Source organism: Berghia stephanieae, chromosome 5 (genome assembly GCF_034508935.2).
Source record: "Berghia stephanieae isolate SIO BIC M18660-M18661 chromosome 5, UCSD_Bste_1.3, whole genome shotgun sequence".
Classification (NCBI taxonomy): domain Eukaryota; kingdom Metazoa; phylum Mollusca; class Gastropoda; order Nudibranchia; family Aeolidiidae; genus Berghia; species Berghia stephanieae.
In genome coordinates, this window is record NC_088364.1 from 26,358,020 (window position 1) to 26,377,319 (window position 19,300).

General features: G+C 34.1%; 1 protein-coding gene across 3 annotated transcripts in view; it reads right to left on the bottom strand.

Annotated features, from left to right (window-relative positions):
• Positions 1-19,300, bottom strand: part of LOC144972674 (phospholipid-transporting ATPase ABCA3-like) — a 41,310-nt gene that overhangs the window by 5,180 nt on the left and 16,830 nt on the right. The window contains exons 10-20 of one of the 3 annotated variants that reach the window (XM_078914168.1): positions 18,369-18,523; positions 17,745-17,900; positions 16,472-16,682; positions 13,354-13,603; positions 12,851-12,874; positions 8,544-8,797; positions 7,345-7,946; positions 4,260-4,665; positions 2,684-2,911; positions 1,300-1,448; positions 370-533 (exon numbers count right to left, since the gene is read on the bottom strand). In XM_078914168.1, coding sequence (XP_078770294.1) covers positions 370-533; positions 1,300-1,448; positions 2,684-2,911; positions 4,260-4,665; positions 7,345-7,946; positions 8,544-8,797; positions 12,851-12,874; positions 13,354-13,603; positions 16,472-16,682; positions 17,745-17,900; positions 18,369-18,523 — 2,599 coding nt within the window. Of the gene's footprint in view, positions 1-369; positions 534-1,299; positions 1,449-2,683; positions 2,912-4,259; positions 4,666-7,344; positions 7,947-8,543; positions 8,798-12,829; positions 12,875-13,353; positions 13,604-16,471; positions 16,683-17,744; positions 17,901-18,368; positions 18,524-19,300 lie in introns of all 3 variants that reach the window. The other 2 variants (XM_078914167.1, XM_078914169.1) reach the window with 2 other exon arrangements.

The following is a 19,300-nucleotide window of genomic DNA, read 5'->3' on the forward strand; positions in this document are numbered from 1 at the left end:
CAAGACATGAACATAACGCAGAATATATATCAATCGAATTCACTTTTTATATACACCAAGCTAATATCTTTGCCTTTTTCTTTCTTACCTTTATTTTTTTTCAAATTTGTATAGCTCAATGTGTTAATGACACCTTAACATAAACTCCATACATGTTGGTTATTTACTGAAATTATCCTAATTACGATTTTCAGTTAGAAGATATTTTCTGATGATTTGCAATAGCCCAAGTAAAAATAATAATCATTCATAATCCCATATTAATTTAGTGTTTGGATGTGAGGTAAAGCTAAAACTAATTTAATCATTTTATTTTCCAATTCAATATTTATAACCATGGAAGAGAGATATCAAAATGAATTAACTTACATAAACAACTGTTCCTTTGGAGTGCCATCAATACGATGCCTTTCATTAATTACATCCTCATCCTCCTCCACAATGCTTTCCTTGCTCATCTGTGTCCTGTAGCTTTTGGCCCTTGGCTGCAATGGAGGAATGGCTTGACTGATGGAACTTTGAGAGTATCGTAGCTGCAAGTTGAAGAACATCAAAAGACAAACAATTATTTATCGAGCTATAGTCCCGTATCCCTAATGTGAATTGCACTGGGACATATTACGAGTCATGTAATGAAATATTCAGACAAACATAGCATCCTATGTGAACTGCGACATGGATTCAGATCAAAGAAGTCTTGTGAAAGTTAACAAATCAGCTATGTGAGCAACATGTCAAAATCTCTTGAGAAGTGTCAACAGAAAGATGTCCTAGTCTTGGATTTCTTCAAATCATTTGACAAAGTACAATCGGTTGTATCACAGGCTAAGGCAGTATGGAATAAATGAGAAGATCCCTAGATGGATTGGTAACTTCTTGAATGGTCAAACCCTGTCTTTTGTAATTGGAAGTGAACTGAATAACCTTTGTATATTATTGAGCTTCCATCCATCTCAACAAGTTTTTTGGGAGCCACTACTATAATGGTCGGAAATATTATTGAATTTAGTTTCTGATTTTCATTTTAAAAAATTCGTTTACATGTATTTGTTATACTTTCATTGTCGTTAAGTATTTAAGTGTTTGTATGTGTATGTGTGTGTGTGTGTGTGTAAGAGAATCAATGCGGGGGGGGGGGGGGGAGGGAGAGAGAGAGAGAGAGGTAGATAGATAGATAGATAGATAGATAGATAGATAGATAGATAGAGAGGAGGGTGGATAGATAGAGATAGAGAGAGATAGAAGAGTATATAGAGATTGAATTAAAAATAGGAGAAATTATATATCAAAACTGATTACCTTTTGAATCAATCCATACTCGTACATAAAAACCAAAGCCCAACACACAATGCCTTGAATAGCCAGAAAGAACAGCATGCGGCCAACACCATTTTTTTCCCAACCAAGGTATTGCAGGTTGAAGTACAAACATCTATCAACACATCGATCTGTTGATGGTATTGTAATAGACAAGTTGATGACATGTACACAAAACAATTCATTGCATTAGAAAGGAACCAAAAAAATATTTATTGAACATAATTCACTGTACAAACTCTTATTATGTTCCGTTTTCTATTGTGTTTGTGTGTGGCATGGTATGTTCCATTTTTATATGTCAGACAACAAATATGGTTCAACCCACCATTTACCAAATCAGTCACAACAAATATTGGCAAACAATTTCTCGCTCTCATTGAATAAACACCTTCCCAAGAACCACCAGCTCCATACAATAATAAACAGGAACAATGTAAAAATAAGCTACAGTTTCCTAGATAACATGTAGCAGATAATCACGAACCATAACAAACAAATTCTAAGTAATACTAATGAAAAAAGCACAACAACCAATTGCAACTGCAGGAAAAAGAATGATTGTCCCTTACAAGGAAACTGCTTACAAAAGGCCATCATTTAAAAAGCTACCATTACCACCAACGACACAACAGCACAATACATTGGCAGCACAGGACCACCATTAAAAACCTGATAAATCAATCGCACCACGATCATGAGAAACAAAATCTGAGCCAAGAGCACAAAATTATCAATGCACTACTGGAACCAAATAAAACGCCAATGGTAACATGGGCGATTTTCAACAACAAAAAAAGTCCCTATCAATGTGAAACAAGAAAGTGCAATCTTTGCCTCACTGAAAAATTGGAAATACTTTTACACGGTCATTAATATAACAACCTAAATAAAAGATCCGATTTTATGACAATGTGCAGACATTCAAATATATAGGTCCCCCTCCCCCCCCCCCCCCCCCCCCCCCCCCCCCCAATGATCCCCAACACCCCTCTGTCAATAATATATATATATATATATATATATATAATATATATATATATAATATATATATATATATTATATATATATATATATATATATATATATATATAAGAAATTGACATTACTCAGCTCTTTGTTATTGATTATTTCTCACTAAATTATATCAATCAGACTATAAACGTTTAAGGTTAACATGTTACATCTGGTTGGTGGATTCAAACGAATGCTCAAAACAATATTGTAGAAGTTGATCAAAATTATACTTGAAATATTGTAGAAATAGCTCCTTTTATCAAAAAGTTGAGCACTATTATTTCAAGGTTGTTTTTAAAAAATAATTTATATATATATTGTTTTATTTCTGAGTTCAGTGCTGACAAACCTGGGCAACAAAAAGCTAAATCCTGAGGAACGGTTTTACAATCAATAAATTCACGAAGGGGTTTACACACTTTGATGTTATCATCATTTTCATAAAACTCAAAAAGCCCTTGTGAAAGGTTGAAGTTTGGGAATAGTGCCATGAAGATCCATTCTAGAATTCTGGAGACATCGGTCAAACCAATCTGTGGGATATCTAGAATGATGACAACTAAGAGAGTTGCGATGCCTGAAAAAGAAAAAAAAAATCAAAACAGTTGCATTAGATTAGATATTTCTTCTTAATCTAGTTTTATACACTATATTTACTTGTTAATTAAAAAACATTTATGTTACAGGAGGACATAATCATTGTGACACAGAGCTATAACCTAACACCATCCCATCTTCACTATTGAAACTGCAGCAATATGGATTGTATTGGAAATCAATAATAAATTAATTCATTAAGAGATGAAAGTAATAAAGTCCCTTTTTGAGCGACCATTTAATTGGAAAGATGTGGTCATCCTTTTTTGGGTTGCTTCATTTTGGGACGAGTGGGGTTTTTATGGCCATGTGAGCTTATAACGTATCATATCGTTTAATAGTAAATAGGTTCTAAAAACCTTTAAATGCCCTGCTATGCTTCGTAAATTGTAAGATTGTTGAATGGGGCATCATTATACATAAGATCACTGAGTAAAATCTCCAAAGATAATAGACATGATATTCGGAATGTAGCCAATAATTTGATAGCCTAAAGCCAGATTGTATGGCGCCAAATTTATTCAAAGTTTATTGATGCTGTTTTGTACTGTTTGATTCAATTATTTGTTTTCATCTTTTGAAAGTTTATTTTCTTCTTTTAAAGTTGAAATAATAAGGCCGGCATTAACTTAGCCCTCGCCCAGAATCTATTTTGTTAGAGAAGGATTATCAAAACCAATTAAAAAGAAAAGTATTCTACCTTGACTTTACAGAGACAAAAACAAAAGCAATAAGCAATAACATGTATCAGGAATAATGAAAACTAAATTGGAATAGGGGTGAAAACTACTTTTCCCTGTGATTAAGAGAAAATAAAGGGAGCCATATAAAAAATTCCCCCTTTCTTATCCATAGACTCAAGTGCTACACACAGGTGTTAAAAAATCACGGCCTTCCGCACAGCATCATTAGATGTCATCCTAGGCATTCCATGAAGGAATATGGATAATCAAGCATCTGATAACATGAATCACCAATGTTTGTCGATAGAACAAATTGGGGGTTATAATCTTGCTTAAGGAAAACAAATAAACAAGTGCCTGAAGCTGGGCTCAAACCCGGGACCTTCTAGGTAACAGTGCAATCCTTAACCACTCAGCCACTTTGCCATCATAGATAGAATACAGAAAAATAAACATGACCACTGTTAACAGAAAAGTTCTCTTGACTAAAAGTTGGAAAGATAAAATTGGTCAGTAAATGAAGAAAAAGTTTGAATGAAACAATGTATAAAAGTAATAAAAAGTGAAGCCAGAATGAACATTTGAAAATAATTTAGTGTTAAATTTCAATGTTGGTTAACCAGTTTGTGTTTTTACTCTACTTACCTGTCAACATATTAAACATGGTGATCCAGACGTATGCAGTGGAAGGGACATCAAATGCAAACGAGAAGAAGTACATAAAAGGAAGCATTCCCCATCCATACATAAAGAATAGAACCATAAGCTCCAACCAATGGAGATCATCTGTGAAGTTTGTGATGGAAAAGGCTACAAAGACAACCAGCATGAGCATGCAGGGCAACATGAAATTGATCATATCCCAGAATAAAGTTGATAACCAGAAGTTGAATGGATGAACCCCGCTGACAAATTGAATGTGCTTAGCTTTAGTTGAACGTTCTTTGACCAAAAACACCACAAAGCTGCTTGCCAAAAATGCCATCCCAAACGTCATGCTGAAACTGATGACAAATCCTTTTGGGTCTTTGAAACCAAGTAAGTCATTTGCCTGGGGATCAGAATAGATGAGACATAAAATGTATATATGGTAAAGCTTTATAGGATCTATCTGCATTCTTTCTAAATGCTTGGATGCAAGAGCACTGATATGACAACTTTATTCCTGTAATCCAACTTACGTCATTGTGTTCTTTGCAATAAATAAATGTTGACCATAAACAGGCTTCTCATCTCAGCTGTTTAAAGAATTAATGTCAGGGCTAAATATCTTTCTTTTTTTTCCATATGATGCAATGCGGAAATGCTCTAAAAAAAAAATTCAATTCACACAAAAAATATTATCATCAACGAAATAATGTTACATGGATCTATTCCGATTCCTCTTGATTTTCTGAAACTACCATTTTTCTTCAATCTTCTTTAAGAAATAAGATAAGGCAGTCTTTTTTTAAAGTTATCATTTTTTGATGATGCACCTTGTGAACAATATCAAAACTTTTGCTGGCCTTCCCAAATAATGACAAATGTTCATTTAGACCAAAAGAACAACTATAAAAATCAAGCAATTATTTTGCATCTCAGGGGCCATGAGATAAAACATAAAGACCAAATTGAATACAACTTAAGATGAAACAATAAGTATACGTCCTTTTATAAATGACATTTATATGGTCCGTGTCGATAAAACTATCCACAAGAAAATTGTGTGAATCTGTCACAGATTCTGCCTATTTACTAATTTATTTGTTTATTAAATGTGTCTTCTATGAAAATTTGATAGCGGATTGACAAGGTACTGTGATAAATGTGTAAATTTATGACCATTAATACTGGGCCCCTTCATCATCCTATTATCGATACCTAAAATTAAAAGGAAGTAACATCTATTTAATTAAGTCTCTTGTTTACGGAAGTAGTAGTTTTCGATTGATGACGCAATTATAAATTAGGAATGAACATTGCATCATTCAATGTTTGAGGTATCTCCTCAAAATTTTCGAAAAACAACCTGATTGAGGACCTATTTACTTACAATTAGACGTAGTAAGCATGAAATAATACGAGGTTGCAGTCTCATTACATTTGAACATGAAAGTATCCAGGGAGGGTTCGTTTTTTAATATCAAACCAACTAACTTCTACTTTAGACTCATATTGGTCTATAAATGAAAGAATATCTGCTTTGAGCTTTAAAACCATTCCATGCTTTCTAAACAACAAGCCTACACTTACATGTGAATTGATATACGCAGTAGACCTAATCACTGAATCAGAACATCAAGCAAAAATATACACCCCAATAATATCAACTACTCTAGAAGCATGGAATCTAAAAATGAATCAATCCAAAACAGAAATACAAAAATCAACAGAAATTTAAATGAATGGAAAAGTGTTTGTATACTAAGCAATTTGATCAACGAAAATGAAGACATCAGAAAACAAAAGCCGTTGGCCACCAATGCATTGAACCAACTCCAAAATTTATGGAATAGAAATAACATAATCAGTGAGAATAAACGAATACAGATTTACAAGGCACTGATTATTCCGATATTGACATATAATTGTGGAACCTGGAGCATCACAAAAAAGAACTTAGAAAGTCTCGATTCATACCACTGCAAACAATTACGCCGCGTAATCGGAATCTATTGGCCAGAGACAATTACAAATACTGATCTCTATGAAAGAACCAGGGTCCAATGCCTGAGTACAATAATAAAAGAACAGCGATGGAGGCTATTTCATCACATCTTACGTCGAGAAAATAGCATCCCAGCCCAAACTGCAATGACAGAATATTTCCTTAATGGCAACAAATATGTAGGGAGACCACCAACATCAACAGTAACTACCCTAAACCAGGATCTCTCTACATGTGAGAAATTTCTGGATTCAGATGAGATTGAATTAAACCCTGAAGAACTAAGAAATATTGCAGTGCCCTCTGTACTAAAGTCACAACAAGATCTTGACAGCCGAGGACCGTGACCAATGGAAACAATTAACAACATGGATGGAGAGAGCAGCTATACTCATCGACTGTGACAAAATCACACAATTCTCAGCAAGCGTCATTCAGACTGCGAGGCTTACTACTACTACTACTACTACTACTACTACTACTACTACTACTACTACTGCTACTACTGCTACTGCTACTACTACTACTACTACTACTACTACTACTACTACTACTACTACTACTACTACTACGACTACTATTACTACTACTACTACTACTACTACTACTACTACTATTACTACTACTACTACTACTATTACTACTCCTACTACTACCACTACTACTACTATTATTAAACAATAATAATTGCTTGCTATCTTTGGATCAGAGTCAATTGCAAAGTATTTTTCATCAGATTTAACTGACTCAGCAACTCACTGTTGGGTGGACAAGGGGTAAGAAAAACTCTCGACTGCAATCAGGACCAATACCTGTTCCTTTGCTTATGAAGCAAGTGCTCTGGCAACTGGGTTATTGGGACCTCCATGTCAAAAGACAGCAAATTTCGAGTTCAAACAATATAAAACCCTTTTTGTACTAAAGCTCTTACAGTAATCATTAATGTCAATAGCCAGGTTATCATTCACACCTGAGCCAAGTAAAATAATCTGTATAATGGGAATTACCAAAGGTCACATGAGATTTTGCAGTGATATCCACCATTTGGTCATTAGCTGTTAGATAAGTAGTCTCACCTACCTTGTTTGCAGCTAGTCTGGGTAACGGGTGGTTGTAGGTCGTAATCGCATAGTCATTTCCTTTGCCATAATATTTGATCAAACCGTTGTAGACAGCAGCCAGGGAAATAGCTATACTGTGATATCCTTCGTTGTTGAAATATGCTGTTACCTCAGACTTGTTTTGAGTTGCATCAAAATCAAAATCAGCAGCCACCATATATTCGAGATTGTATAAACCAATGTCATCTTTTCCTTCTTTTATAAGATAATTGACAAGACTGCCGGGTACATCAACTGACTTTACATACGAAGAATCCTTAAACTGGTTTTTGTAAGCATTTGCCATATGATCAATTTGACTTGGAGAGTCATTGTAAGCAAAAGGGACATAATTTGTATGATATGAATCTGGCGTCAGTTTCAATGATGGCATTGCAACCAAAGAGGCATTAATTTCAGTTGACACAATACCAAGAATGGTGAAAAACAATGGTACAGCGATCTGCGTGATTGTGACTAATTTGTTCCTAAGGGTATGCAGGACCCTTTTCACAAACATGGCATAGAATTGTTGAAAGTATAGGTTTATGCCACTATTCTTCCTCACTCTGACTGAAGGAGCTGAAAAAAGTAAAAATTGAACAAAGGAAATTCCATCAAGATATTGACCAATTTTTAAAAACACAGCATAAAATTAAATTTTGAAAAAAAACCCACAAAAAAACAACAATTTATATCATCAATAACGGAAATGAAATATTTCTGGCCAAAATAGTAAAAGATATTTGATCAATGTACAAGCCTATTATAATGCCATTTATCATGCAAGGCACACTAGGTCTACATTATTGTCATATCTGGGACATGATATTTATTTGAATGCTGACGTTGGTTGGTGATTCTGTAATGCAACAAATCCTAAAATCTCGACAAATTGCCGAGAAGAGATGCTGTGGATTACAAAGACGTGACTGTAGTCTTATCTCCACTGATGTGATTAATGTATGCAAACCATGTGACAAATATAATTACCATATATTCATATCTCCCCCCCCCCCCCCCCCCCCTTCTCTCTCTCTCTCTCTCTCTCTCTCTCTCTCTCTCTCTCTCTCTCTCTCTCTCTCTTTATCTCTCCCTCTCCCCCCCCCCCCCCCCCCCCTCATTTCCTCCAACCTTTTTTCCTTTTTATAACAATTTTAAGGCTTTTCTAAACCGTACCATATTCCTCACTGCTCTGTGTTTCCCCATCTAAGAACAGGACTATGGGATTCAAGTCAGAGGAGACTCTTGGATCATCGTGTCCTACTGATGAATCAACTACATTACTGCTAGTTGTGTGGACCAGACTACTAGCTGATGCATCTGAGCTGAGAGGAGCAGTTCCATTCAGTTCGGAGTCTGAGCTGTTGTTTTCTTTGGTCTTTTTATACCTCTTCAAGTTTTCCATTTCAACATCGCCACTCTCCCCAACTCTGTAAAGATAATCAATAGAATATGTGATACAAAGATATTGAAATTATTAAACAATCTCTTCTTCTTCCTTTCCTTCCAATAATGTCCACTTTCACTCATGCAGATTACGACATGAGAATGGCTTTATATAGTTGACTACTAAGTTAAAAACAATGACATGGCACAATTTTCTTTAAATGAAACATTATTAAAACGTCAAAAGAAGGAAAATTATCATTGACAATCACAGTATAACACAATAAAAACGACAGTTAAATAGTGCTAATCATTATATTTCAAAGAATTATTTGATACTACAGGAGAAAATCCATATTTGTGTGAATATAATTGGTAAAAATGGAATCTTACTAAACTTTTTAAATAACCCTACAGTAATTTCATCCTCAATAGTTGTTAAATTATGAAAAATACAAAAAGAAACAAGTCATCATGATGGTGATAAATTGATGACTGTTACCCCATCCCTTCAAAGAAGTTCAAATGCTGGAAACGAATTTCATGCTAGATAAATACTAAATCCAAAGACAAAAACAAAAGGTTTGCTACTCTTCCATCACCATGTGATAAAGGCTGGCTTTAGAAATTGTGAAGGGTAATCGGGTAGATAGGCATTGGACTAGCAAATAAGTGACAGGAATTTGAGTCCTACTTAAGGGAATAAATTACATTGAAACCTGAGCGACCCCCTGGTTTGAGTCTGAATTAAGTTAAATTTTTGTTTTGCTTGGGTAAGAGTTCTTCATTTGAACAATTCCATCTAGGAATGCCTTGGCAATGACATCTAAAGTTGCAGTAGAGAGGGCAGTATGTCTTATTTAGAAATACTTAATTGTTAATGGTAGTTGTTGGTCACAGCTTAAATATACAGTACAAGAAAACTTTATTCCAATTAACCAAATTTACTGATTGACTGATACCTCAGTTTAATTGCTATGAAGTTCATTTACATGAAATGGGCAAACCATATTACAACTCCAATCCCCTTCAAAGAAAAAAAAAAAGAAATAAAAAAGGATAAACACTTCATCACAAAACGTTATCTTCAAGTGTAACCCTCAACATTAAAAAAAGCTGGATGGAGAAAATCATTCAGTCATCACCTCAAAAACAATAAACAGCAGAATATTCAATCTTCTTATATAAACTTCTCTCAAAGCAAATAAGGTGGGAGAATCAATTCTTCAAATACATTTGCTAAGATTCTGTGCCTATATGCAACTTTCCTGATTACCCAGGCTCAAAATTCCCAGCGGTTCCATCTTAATTTCATTTAATAGAAAGCAAAAGCGTTGTTAAACTAAGCTTTATTAGTTTTAGGTTAGATACAATAAAGGAAGTTTCCATAACAATGTGCATTTCATATGTCTTATTACATTCTTAAAATTCCATCCACATTGAATTAAGTAAAAGGATGGATTTATACGTTAAAACAATAAATAAAAAATGTGTCAAACGGCAAAAATGTTCAATTGCTTTGATAAAACTGTCAAAAGAGATATCTGTGAGGACATGGTTGAGTAACACATTGCCAGGGAGATTATGAATATGTAATCATTTATGTGTGGCTTTGTGGTCTTGTGGTATGACTTTCACCTTCGGGTTGGTGTCCCACTCTGAGTGGCACATAGTCGAATCCATGGAAAAGACTCTTTACTTACTTTCTCTCTCTGTGCTCAGGTGTTAAATGAGTAGCTGGCAATGAACAGCATTGTCTCTGTAAAAAATTGTAATATTGCCTAACAAGTGGCACATCTCGTCCTCCATGTTAGTGTCGTTGTTGGCTAGGGCCCCTTATAAAGTGCTTGGAGTATGTTTAGTAGATGTTGCCTTATATAAATACTTAAGTTTTTCTTGTTTTTAGAAAAAATCCAATTCTGTTTGTATGCTGCGTATAAAGAAACAAAGATGGAAACTGTTCGGACACATGCTCTGACGAGCTGAAAATATTCCAGCACAAACCTCAATGGATGATTACTTCAAACAATGAGCCAAATAAAGAGGGAATACACCAACTTCACTTCCAACAACATTGAATCAAGATCTCAAAAAATATCAACTACATTTAGAAACAACAACCGAAGAACTGATTTAAACAACACAAGGAAAAATTCAACTGCCTCAGCACCTTAACACACATAATGACATTCTAAAGCTAAGAACACTTGCACTAGACATAGATTTATGGAAACAATTTACTAACTGGATATTAGAAACAGACTGACACAATCGAAGTAATGCACACATTCATGGCAAGTGACCATAGAGACAGCGCAGCCATATTCATTCATTCATTCATTCATTTTAATTGAGAGAGATAATATTTAGGGACTTCCATTGTGGGTGGTAAAATTGGAGGGAATCATATTTGAGTAACTTGATGCTTTTTCTTGGGGGGGGGGGGGGGGGGGGAAGGGGGAACAAGAAACATAAATAATCTGTTGTTCGTTTCAATTTCAATATATAAAAACCTCCATGGATCTATATCCTAGCTCAGAGTCATTATACTCTTTGAAGAAATATACCAATATTAGTAAGAAGCTTTGCATTATCTTTATAATAATTCAATACTGACTAGCAAAATAAAAGTCGGATTGCTCTCTAAAGCTTATCATATCAAATTAAGCAAATATTAAATATTAGTTTTGTTACAGCTGAGGAAGCTGAAATGTAAGAGATAATTAGGATGAAAAAGTCATTTAGCTCAATTAAAGATAAGTCTTATTCTTGTGGTGATTGTCTTAATGTTGTATTTGACAAAACATTCACTATTTTATAGAGACGGAATTCATACAATGTACGCTGTCTTTCCAGTGAATTCACACATTTTGTTTTTCATACCTTTTTCATAAAATGGACCACTGCTTTATGATGCAGCTTCATTATAAATCCTGATCCTTTCTCCTGCCTACTAGTCGTCTACAAGATGTCCCATTTATTGTAAATGACTGGAAAGCCAATTCAAATACTCCCATTCAACTATCAATTTATATCACATCCCGCTTTGGAAGAATTGTTCTGCTCTATTTCCAAACAATTTCCCCGATTCATCCCCCATTTCCAACTCTGCTCTTTTCTCAAGTCGCCTCTATATTTACACACTGATTGTTAAGGGAAGTGAAAATTTTAAAGGGTGTGCTGATCCATATGCCTCTATGTCTGGTCCTTATGTTATGAAATGAAGCATGAACAGGCATGGGTAAGCCTAAGAATAACAATTCAAATAAATGTTCGAGCCAAAGGAAGTTTTTTGATTAAATTTTTGGAAAGAGAACAAAGAATGGGAGGATGGAGTGTCTAAAATTACATAAAAGTATAAAAAAATAAAAAATGAGTAAAATTTACATTTCCAGGTTCAAATGATAAGATACAGATAACTAATCTTTTGGGTAGTAAGATTTTGTAAGCAACATTTTTAAAAAATCTCCAAAATTGTGAATAATGGACTAAATATATGAATCAAATGTAAATCCATAAAGGAATTTTGCCTTTTAAATCAGAACTTATAAATGTTTCTTTTCCCGTATTGCCCAATTATATCGCCAGCATTTGTCTATCAAATCAAATTCACCTCCTTCATGCCTGCTCCTGTTCTGATAATTTTGTTGTTTTTTTTTGTTTAAAAAAAAATTTTTGCGGTTACTTTTTTTTTCTGCTTCCTGGTAACAATATATCAAGATGGTCACCACTTTGTAATAATGAGCATTTGCTTACATTTCAAGCAGATAAATAATCAAAATTTATTATTTACAAACTCATGAGATTTGACAAACAATATGGATTACATATTGTATCTAAACACACACACACACACACACACACACACACACACACACACACACACACACAGACTAATCAGACTACATGATATCATCAAGTTTACTGTTCCAATACATCAAAGTTAAATGCAAATTAAAAACAAGGGATGCAAAATAATGTTTCAGAGAATTTGGGAATGGTTAATGAGTAATAAGAATTGACTTTGTGCAGCGAGGCATTTAGTGATTGTGTTATATCATATGTAACAATCTCACGCATTCGTTGAATTAGATGACCTTTCATAGTTGCTATCCTCTACTCTGTTGTTTCCAAAACATGGGGGGTACGAATAAATAGGGAAGGTGGAATACTTTTTAAATTTAAGTGTGAAAAAATGTGTGCTAAACTATTTAAATTTCTTTTATTTCCAGTCACCTTTTAATTTTGCTGCTGCAACAATCGTTATTTCAACAATCTATTCGTGTCATGACTCATTTTGAAAACATATTTTTATGTCCATTCTATTTTATTTTATGTCTCCTATTTTACTTCACTCCATTCATCATTCTGTCCACCTTAAGATGACCTAAAAGTCCTAAAGCAATATCAACGATTTTGTCAACTCTCACAGCAAGTGAAGGCAATTGTTCAATAAAAAATTTAATTAATAGGGACAAATGAAAGAAAAAAAAGAGGAAAGGATAAAAGAAAAATGACAATTGATAATGATTTTGGTGAGCCTAGTATTAATGAAGAGATTTACAGTACCAGCCTTTCTAATTGAACACAATCAACTTACTTCAGAAAAACTTCTTCCATTGTCGTGACGGAAGCACCAAAACTACTAATGCCCAACATTTCTTGTCTCTGTTCTAGTTCTGCAAACAAGGCCTCAAAGCTCCCAACGCATTCTTGTGGTAGGATAAAGCTCAATTCTGCTCCTACATTGCTCTCTACTTCTGCTGTGGGGATGTGAGACTTTACCAGCGCAATCATCAAATTGACGTCACAGTGAGGCTTTTTCACTACCACCATATGGTAACCGGCACCTTGAGAATTTAAATATACATTGGACATTGGGTGATGCAAACAAGAAAAGAATAAAAATCACTGCACTTTGGGCACAGGCAGCAGCTAAACTATCCATGTGCTTCAATGTGCTGAAGTGTTGTACTGATTCATTGAGAGCTGTGGAAAACACATCTCATAGATGAATGAAAATGTCAAATATCACAGAAAACAAAATTTACATAATAATAATAATAATAATGATAATAATAATAATAATAATAATAATAATAATAATAATAATAATAATAATAATAATAATAATAATAATAATAATAATAATAATATTAGACATATATTTACCTTGCAAAAATGAATAGAATAGAGGAATATGTCGTGATGTAATATGTATATATCATTGTTTGAGATATTGTAAGACTAATTATCTAAATCACAACAGACCACAGTTTTTAATGAACGACAATTGGACGAGTTCTTTTCAAAACCGAATATAGCTTTTCGAATCTCATGTATTGTAATTCTTTCGATGTACTACATTTATTTTTACTTCAATTGCTGCAAGGTTAAAGGTGAAAAAAATTCTTTGATCTTTAAGAACCTTTCCAACAATGGTAACAAGTCAAGTGACTGTACTTTTTTCAAATTTTATTTTGAAAATAATATTTTAAGGATAGGGACACTGCGTGGAATCAGCGCTATTTCAGTTGGAACTCCCAAGGGGCCATTAACCCTCCCTTCTAGCTACCTTCGTGAGGTCATTGGAGTTCAACTGGTATCAGGCAGTGCCGTGTCCAATGGGGGCAATTATGGATATTTATGGTCTTATAATATGTCTGTATAGCGGGAAAACAATAACAGACTCTTTCACATTATTTTGATTTTAAAAATCAGTTGTCTTTCTTAACATCAATGAAAATTTGACATTCTTGTGGTTAATAGTTTTCTTTAAATATCACAAAATGTGGATCGAATTTTAAGTGCTTGTAAATTATGGTGCACTTAAATAAAAAATTTGTTATTCAAAACTCAGCGGCAGTATCTCAAGAATTTTATGCATCTATGTTCCTGTGCATTATCATCAGATTGGCAGTTGATTATCTTGATTTATGCATGGTTTTGTTAGTTTTGTATATTTTGTTTACCACTTCCGTTCCTCTCAAACAGTTTTGTTGGTCATAACAGTAAACTGATATGATATATGTCTTTATGTGGTAAAATAACTCATAAAGAGAATATTTTATTGACCAGTAAAAACTAAAAATCAATATTGTGTATGATTTCAATATCTCAATTTACTATCAATCTGCCTATAAAATATGACCTCTTTACAAGAAAAAAATCAACCACCCAACAAGGTCACTGGACATGCTACAAATATTGCAGTACCAATCAACAATTACAACAAACACTAAGCACTGGTACGGTTAAATTAAATGATTTGCTCAAACAGACGGACTTGTATGTGGACAAAAAAGGATTCAAAATTTTGAGGGCATATACGAGTTTATTCCAAGTAGCGACCTGTTTCTCCTTATTGACCAACTACATTCAAAACGAACACACTGTCCATACAAGTTATATAGAATCATCTCCTTTCCTTCAAGAATACACATTTAGTCATTGTCTTATATAATTTCATCTGATATACCATTGAACTCCAGTCAGTCAAATTTAGAGAATAAACAACTGAATAACAATCAGAGTCAAATCAATATAGCACCACAGGCATACCTCAGCAAGATCATTTAATTTATGGGAAATCACCACTGTATATATCTGGACGCTTCAGTCTATATAAAGTTAACACATTCACTTGTGCACAAAAGGAGACCTTGAACTTACATTATATTACTTATTCAACATGCAAAAATACGGGTAATTGAGATGGATTTCAATGACCCTAAACATTGACACCTATATGACACTATAAAGGCGGCATTTCCTGAGACAACCACACAAAAGCAGTATACATCTTTAAACAATAATGCCTAACATTCATAAAATAATATAATTTTGACTTGAATCGTAAGGAATTTAAGTATAGAAAAAAGCCATCAAGCCATTAAAAAGTTGGCTTTCAAATGTGCCCAAAACTACATAATATTTAAAGCAGTTAAATGCTTAAAAAATAAGATTAATACTATTTTCGTCTAATGGTTTATATTTTATTCCTAAACTGATATTTGGACATCATTCATGGCATGGAATACTGTGGGAGAGAAAATGATGATCTCACCAAGTCATGCCAAATAAGAAATTTACAATAAAAAAATCATATTTTTTAAGATAACAAAACTTGGCATGTGTCAAGATCATTTTTACTTTATAATGATGCTTGTTTCAATCATTTTCGACCGCTGGGAATTAAATTATTAATATGTAAATTACAACAAATTAATTTCATTGATAGCTCAAAAACCACTAAATTGACACCTCTCTTATGAGCAGCCTTAAGAGGATACATTATTATCAACCATGGCATATGATGAAAGAAACCCTTGCTTTGCTTGTGGTGAGGGAACAATTTTCATATTCATGTTAGCAACTGAGAAATACCATGAAATATTGCAGCAATTAATTACCATCATCGACATCACAGATTCCCCCTGACCGCTACCTGTTCCACCCATGGGCTGACCCCACTAATGGGGTCGAGTTGACCTAACACTGAAATACCGCTCAGAGGGGAAAATGCCACGCAGTGGGGAGAGTTTTTATTATTTTACTTGCATGAGATGCCACTGTGTCCCGGATAAAGTGCTTCACATCGAACTTATGATGAAATAGGTCTAACATGAGATATCCTGCCACCCCTTAGAATTTCCCAATTTGTTAGAATTTGCAAAATATTGAAAGGAAAATAGAAACTGAATGATACAAAAACTGACCAAATTTCTTCTTCAAAAACAACGAGCTCCCACAACATCTGACGATCCCTCCTGCCATGATAGCAATTCTGTCTCCCAGCAAATCAGCTTCATCCATAAAATGCGTACTCAAGATCATGGTTCTGCCCACACGATTCTTCTGTAACACTGTCCAAATATTTCGCCTGGCATTTGGGTCTAGGCCAGAGCTTGGTTCGTCTAAAAATACAACCTGTGTTTGAAAATAATTTTTTTCCTTATCTTTCAAATCAAAGTTAAATCAAAGTTAATTCAAAATATTTTTTCTATGCTACAGGATCACCAAACAATTTGACACGTGTGTGTCCTCTTTGAAAAATAATTAATATCCTATTCAGAGATTAGTTAATAATCATGTCTGTCCATTTTCTAGAAATTAGAATAGCAATCAGTTTCATGTGAGATATGATTATTTTATGTACTTGTTGTGTCAGAATTAAATGCTGTCAGCGATATTGTCGAATCCTAAAGACTGTATTAGTGGTCCTTTGTAGGACTTCTGTCCATCCAGAAGTGAGTGAATATTTAGTCTATGTCATATCCAAAGGTTGGAAAAAAAGTATTACTGACTGTTTAATACATTAGACCTAATTTAGATCGTATGGCTCTAAAAGAGAACAAGTACCCCTTCCAGGCATAAAGATTTGAAGCAAATCTCAGACATTGTTTGGAGACACTTTTAAGAACATTTTGAAATTTAAAATGAAATGTATTGTTAATCAATATTACTATCTTACTATATAATATTAACAGGGAAAAAAAAATCCTGGTATCCACAAAAAAGAAAAAAAATGCAGACTATGCTTTGGTCCAAACTTTGCCTCAGTGAGATCATTTTAGAGTACACATTAGCTGACCTGAAGCTGCAAAAATCTGATGAAATGAGACAAAATTGTTCAAACTCTTTCAGAATCTAATGGGTTTTTAGAGGACAGAAACATGGACAACAAAATCAAGTCATCCAACCCAGGAGATAGAAGGAATCAAAACAAGAGAGTTATGATGCAGTGCAGTCGCAGCCACAAATCAAAGGATATATAACCAACTGGATATATGTCAAGGAAAAACGTTGGTGGAGAAAAGTTGTAAATGGCTTATGCTACATGGTCAGCTAAGGGGTTTTAAAAAAAAGTAAGTAATGCTTCAGGTTTTTATCAACTTTAAAGTAAAACACACTAAAACACCAAACAATGAATATAAAAACATTACATTAACTTGTGATTAGCATTTTCTGTAAATATTTAGTCCCTCTTACCTTGGAATTACCAATGAGTGCAATGCATACGGATAATTTCCTTTTCATTCCTCCAGAAAGTGTCTTAGCTTTGGCCTTAAGCTTTGGGTAAAGCTCCATATCAGTCAGCATCTCTTTGCATTCAGGAATCACATTGTCTTTCTTCACACCTTTCAGCTTAATTCAATAAAAGAGGTGAAAATGTGTTTAAATATGGACACGTACAAAAGTTCCGTCATTCTCAAGGCTAACTTTGTTTGACCTTTTCAATAACTGAAATTTGGCAATAAAAATATCTTTACAGTGATGACTGCAAGAAACCTGAAGATGATCCATGGATAGAGAGCTGAAAAAGGCTGGCCTAACTTGGAATAACATCAGCATCCAAGTCGACAGACAGAAGTTTTTGCATAAGTATAGGTTAAGCCCTTCCAGGGATCATTCATTTGGATAGTTATATAGTACTCTAGAAAACACTTCTGAACATGTGTAGGCTAGATTTGGCTACTCAAAAATTGGATAGAATACGTTCTTTGTGCAATCTGTTGTAAAAAAATAAATAAAAAGAGTTACATATTAGAGTAAAGCACCAAAAAGTTTTTTGTCTTAAATGTTTATATTCATATTATTACAATATCCTCTTACCAAGCTGAAAAAGATCATATGTTCCTCCACTGTAAGATTGTCGAAGAGAATGTCATGCTGAGGACAAAGTCCGAGACTGCTTCGAATTTCACTCATTTCATCTCGGATGTCGTGACCATTAATAACAGCTGTGCCACTGGTGGGAGGGTAAAATCCTGAAGAACCAAGAACAAGTTACATAATTTTATATTTTTTGAGTTTGATATTTATTCCATTTTTTTTTTTTTATGGGGAGGTGGGGGAGGGGGGGTGTAAATGTTAGGAAAATACTCTTCATTTCAGTTAACCTTTTTTGATCACTATAGAAATGATTGGTGTTTTACATGAACATTGTCTAAAATTGAGCCTTATGGGGCACCAAACGTCAAGTCAAAAGTATTTGATTCGAATTTATTATTGATCATAACTTTTTGAGATCTTTGGGTCAAATAAGACCAAACCATTACAAAACAATGAGGGTCCCAGTCGCTCAGTTGGTAGAGCACTCGCTTCACAAGCAAAGGGACAGAGATTGACCCCCCCCCCCCCCCCCCCCCCCCCGATGCAGTCAAGATTTTTTATGATCCCCCTGTCCACCTAGCAGTGATTGGGTAGATGGGTCTGTTTGATCTGATGGAAAGTACTTTGCGATAGACCAGTGTCCTATCCAAGGGTAGCAAGCAATTGCTATTGACCGTTTCATGCCATAGAAACCGGGATGAAATCCGACTCCATGAGACTAATGGCTCTGAAGGACTACTTAATTAAATTTTAAAACAATACTACTATCTAAATTCATATACTTCTTCGATGTTTTAATAGAATTGTTTGAGCTAGAGTATTAAACGGTTACACTTAAATTCAGTATTATATCAACAATTTTCTTGTCATTTGTATAATTATAAAAGTCCTTTAGCCCTTAGAACATTTATTGAATATCAAGATATACAAAT